The following is a 5,716-nucleotide window of genomic DNA, read 5'->3' on the forward strand; positions in this document are numbered from 1 at the left end:
GTGGCACTGACGGGTACAGTGTCAGCAGGTTGGGGGGGTTGGATTGCGTGTGAGGGGGCCCAAGTTGTGTCAACAGCCCAGGGCCCATGGTACACTTAATCCGCCACTGTCTTTACTCAATGACTGGATTTGATTGACAACCTAACAGTGGTTCGTGGAGACCCTTGCCCCCTGTTCCTGGCCCCCAATACTCTTTATTCTGAATATGATATGACTCATGATATGCGTCAGGGTCCTGTGTGGATTCTCACTGGCTAAAATTAAACTGCAAAATTTCACACTATAAACAACCATGAAAACGAGCGTCCTGGGACCCTATTACGTTATTTATGGACGTGCGGAGCTGAGGTTTGAGCTTCTGTGGCTTCTGCTCCTGGGAAAACCAATGAGTTTTAAAATAAATCCACACGATCGCTGTTAGTGTTAGCAACTTTATATCCGAGCCGGAAGGTTCCCCTATAGGTTTTCTATATTCCACCAAGTTCCTTATTGGGAAGATGAAGAACCAAACAGCAATCACCAGTGTTCTTCTCATGAGTCTATCCAATAATCAGAAGACCATCTATGTCCTCTTCACCATCTTCCTCCTCCTCTACCTGATGACCTTCTTGACCAACTTTACGATCATCCTTCTGGTTGTTACTTGTGCTCATCTTCATACACCCATGTATTTCTTTCTCGGGAATTTGGCCTTCTTGGACATGTCCTACTCATCAATCACTGCCCCAAGAATGCTCTATGACCTCACCACCCAACGTTGGTCCATCTCCCTCCGGGACTGCATAGCACAAATCTTCTTTGTGATCTATTTTGGGAGCTCTGAGGTTTTCTTGTTGTCCTCTATGTCTTATGACCGATACGTAGCCATCTGCCACCCTCTCCATTACTCTCAGGTCATGTCTTGGGGTATGTGCATCCAGATGGTGTCTTTAGTTTGGTCGTCTGCTCTCCTCGCCCCCATTATTTGTACCTTATGTTTAAGACGGTTGACATTCTGCGGTCCAAACTTCATCCAGAATTTCTTTTGTGATCTGCCCCATTTGTTCCAGATCTCCTGTACTGATACTTCCATGAATACTCTAGTGGTAATACTCGTAGGATGTCTTCTAGGCACTGCAGCCTTTATTGCCACGTTTTACCCATATGTCAAAATTTTTAGCACAGTGCTTGCAATTCGCACCAGCGATGGAAAGCGTAAAGCCTTCTCCACCTGTACGTCTCATCTTACGGTGGTTTTCATATTTTACGCTTCAGTCATCTTCATCTACTATGTTCCTGACACAAGTCGTCTTCTGGCATTGAACCGAGTGGTCACTGTGATATACACCCAAATTACCCCCTTACTCAACCCCTTAATCTACAGCCTGAGGAGCAAGGACCTGAAGTCAGCGCTGCAGAGAGCGTTACATACACACCTGTTCATTTCAGAAAAAGCTACAAGAAGATGCAGGTGACTCCAGATGAGGATTTAATACCACAAATCTTATAGATTACTGTGCAGTCCAGAGACAATTGTAGCAGCATTTCTTAAAGGGGTTTTCAAATTCACTGCTTGCTGTTTTACAATAGGAGCCTTCATGGTTTTCTTCCAGTGGATAAAATTCTGTCCAAGGTCATGTGATGAACACACAGGTGCAGGGTTCGTTATAGGGTCATGTGATGTCACACAGGTGCTGGGATCGTCACAGGGTCATGTGATGGTCACACAGGTGCAGGGTTCGTTATAGGGTCATGTGATGTCACACAGGTGCAGGGTTCGTTATAGGGTCATGTGATGTCACACAGGTGATGGGCTCGTTATAGGGTCATGTGATGTCACACAGGTGCAGGGTTCGTTATAGGGTCATGTGATGGACACACAGGTGCTGGGATCGTCACAGGGTCATGTGATGGTCACACAGGTGCAGGATTTGTGTTACAGGGTCATGGGATGGACACACAGGTGCTGGGAACCTTACAGGGTCATGTGATGGACACACCGGTGTACGGCTCGTTATAAGTACATGTGATGGACACACAGGTGCAGGGCTCGTTACAGGGTCATGTGACGGACACACAGGTGTACGGCTCATTATAGGGTCATGTGATGGACACACAAGGGCAGGGCTCGTTACAGGGTCATGTGATGGACACACAGGTGCAAGGCTCGTTACAGGGTCATGTGATGGACATACAGGTGTACGGCTCGTTATAAGGTCATGTGATGGATACACAGGTGCAGGGCTCGTTACAGGGTCATGTGATGGATATACAGGTGTACGGCTCATTATAGGGTCATGTGATGGACACACAAGGGCAGGGCTCGTTACAGGGTCATGTGATGGACACACAGGTGCAAGGCTCGCTACAGGGTCATGTGATAGACACACAGGTGCAGGGCTCATTACAGGTTCATGTGATAGACACAGGTGCAGGGCTCATTACATAGTCATGTGATGGACACACATTTGCACGGTTCGTTACAGGGTCATGTGATGAACACACAGGTGCTGGGATCGGTACAGGGTCATGTGATGGACACATAGGTGAAGGGATCGTTAGAAGACACTTCTCTGATACACATACTGTAATTTTATCGAGCCGTGTGTCCATCACATGACCATGGACAGAATTTTATGCACTGGAAGTAAACAATGAAAGTTCCAACTGAATAACAGCAAGCAGAGATCTTGAAAAACATGAGGAATTTTTACAGTATAATTAAGTAAGTACATTGTAAAATTTTATCATTTTTAATTATACAAAAATAACATTAATTTGATGAAACTGAAATAAGACCAGAGGGTACAACAAAGAGGATTTTTGGGGATGTATGGACCAACAATCCAGCTCCATCACCTCATTGGAGGTAAAATAAAAAATAAAAAGTTCTACAACTTTCTAATAGACTTTGCGGTACAATTCTTTACCATTTTCAAGATCTCTGCTTGCTGTCACATTCTGGTATTACATTATCTGGAATGCAGTCCTGATCTAGTCCTACTCACACAACTACAGTTTGTTACAATGTTTCAGTGTAGGTAAAAGGTATCAATGTGGAGCTCAGGAGAGTAGAGAGGTGTTGCTGCTGTGTTTAGCTCATAGACGATTGTCTACACTGATACTAGACAAACCTTCAGCTGTGTGAGCAGGACTAGGTCAGAATAGGTAGGTTTTCAACCTCTGGATGTAAACAAGAATGTTTCCATTCACAGACAGCATACAGAAATCTTGGAATTGTGAGGAATTGATACACAAAGTATATTAGGAAGTTGCAGAACTTTTCATCATGCATTGATTTATTTTATGTACAGGAGACAGGAAAAATTTTGTGAGTTTTTTTTACAAACAAAAACAAATGTAAAATGTAGAGAATGACATCTGTCTCCTCGTATTCTGTGTTTGCATGAAATAAAAATTTGGATTTCTATAAAAAATTGTTTCATATTATTTAATTTAACATTTATATTTTGCACAAAAAGAGACAAAAAAATGGCCCTTCTCCGCACAGAATCATCAAAACAGGAAAGATCTATAGTGACTCCAGAACTGCACCATATTCCTCATGTGGAGAACTGATGTATACAGCACAAGCTGCAATGGAATGACGTACTCGTGTTTATATTAATAGCCATACTGGTGTCAATACTGGTATATTCATGCTGGTGTCCATACTGGTGTCCTTACTATTATCTATACTGGTTTCCTTACTATTATCTATACTGGTGTCCTTACTATTATCTATACTGGTGTCCTTACTATTATCTATACTGGTGTCCTTACTATTATCTATACTGGTGTCCTTACTATTATCCATACTGGTGTCTATACTGGTGTCCATACTGGTGTCCTTACTATTATCCATACTGGTGTCTATACTGGTTTCCCTGCTGGTGTCCTTACTGGTATATTCATACTGGTGTCCATACTGGTGTCCTTACTATTATCCATACTGGTGTCCTTACTGGTATATTCATGATGGTGTCCATGCTGGTGTCCTTACTATTATCTATACTGGTGTCTGTACTGGTTTCCCTACTGGTGTCCATAATGGTGCCTATACTGCTTTCCATACTAATATCTATACTAATGTCCATAATGGTGTCCATGCTGGTGTCTATACTGGTTTCCCTACTGGTGTCCATACTGGTGCCTATACTGGTTTCCATACGTATATCTATACTAATGTCCTCACTGGTATTCACACTGGTATCCATACTTGTGTCTATATTGGTTTTCATACTGGTATCCATACTGCTATATATATATTTTTACTGATGGCCATACTGGTGTCCTTACTGGTATACATATTAGTGTCCATACTGGTATCCATACTGGTATTTGCTCTGTCCATACTGGTGTCCATACTGGTATTTGCTCTGTCCATACTGATGTCCATACTGGTATAGCTATACTGGTGTCCATACTGGTGTCCATACTGGTGTCTATACTGGTGTCTATACTGGTGTCCATACTGGTGTCCTTACTGGTACATTCATACTGGTGTCCATACTGGTGTCCTTACTATTATCCATACTGGTGTCTATACTGGTTCCTCTGCTGGTGTCCATACTGGTGTCCATACTGGTATATTCATGCTGGTGTCCATACTGGTGTCCTTACTATTATCTATATTGGTGTCTATACTGGTTTTCCTACTGGTGTCCATACTGATATCTATACTAATGTCCATACTGGTATCCATACTTGTGTCTATATTGGTTTCCATACTGGTATATATATTTTTTTACTGATGTCCATACTGGTGTCCTTACTGGTATTTGCTGTGTCCATACTGGTGTACTTACTGGTATACATATTAGTGTCCATACTGGTATTTGATGAGTCCATACTGGTGTCCATACTGGTATATCTATACTGGTGTCTATACTGGTATTTATACTAGTGTCCATACTGGTGTCTATACTGGTGTCCTTACTGGTACATCCATACTGGTGTCCATACTGGTGTCCTTTATATTATCCATACTGGTGTCTATACTGGTTTCTCTACTGGTGTCCATACTGGTGTTCATACTGGTATATTCATGCTGGTGTCCATACTGGTGTCCTTACTATTATCTATATTGGTGTCTATACTGGTTTCCCTACTGGTGTCCATACTGATATCTATACTAATGTCCATACCGGTATCCATACTGGTATCCATACTTGTGTCTATATTGGTTTCCATACTGGTATATATATTTTTTTACTGATGTCCATACTGGTGTCCTTTCTGGTATTTGCTGTGTCCATACTGGTGTACTTACTGGTATACATATTAGTGTCCATACTGGTATTTGCTGTGACCATACTGGTGTCCATACTGGTATATCTATACTGGTGTCTATACTGGTATATCTATACTGGTGTCTATACTGGTATTTATACTGGTGTCTTTACTGGTATTTATACTGGTGTCCATACTGGTGTTTATACTGGTGTCCATACTGGTGTCCTTACTGGTACATTCATACTGGTGTCCATACTGGTGTCCTTACTATTATCCATACTGGTGTCTATACTGGTTTCTCTACTGGTATCCATACTGGTGTCCTTACTGGTATATTGATGATGGTGTCCATACTGGTGTCCTTACTATTATCTATATTGGTGTCTATACTGGTTTCCCTACTGATGTCCATACTGATATCTATACTAATGTCCATACCGGTATCCATACTGGTATCCATACTTGTGTCTATATTGGTTTCCATACTGGTATATATATTTTT

General features: G+C 41.9%; 1 protein-coding gene across 1 annotated transcript; it reads left to right on the forward strand.

Annotated features, from left to right (window-relative positions):
* The first annotated feature begins 497 nt into the window (after positions 1-497).
* Positions 498-1,454, forward strand: LOC142657492 (olfactory receptor 5V1-like). Its single transcript, XM_075832527.1, has one exon. The coding sequence runs from the start codon at positions 498-500 to the stop codon at positions 1,452-1,454; it is 957 nt and encodes a 318-aa protein (XP_075688642.1).
* The last annotated feature ends 4,262 nt before the right edge of the window (positions 1,455-5,716 follow it).

Source organism: Rhinoderma darwinii, chromosome 7 (assembly GCF_050947455.1).
Source record: "Rhinoderma darwinii isolate aRhiDar2 chromosome 7, aRhiDar2.hap1, whole genome shotgun sequence".
Lineage (NCBI taxonomy): Eukaryota > Metazoa > Chordata > Amphibia > Anura > Rhinodermatidae > Rhinoderma > Rhinoderma darwinii.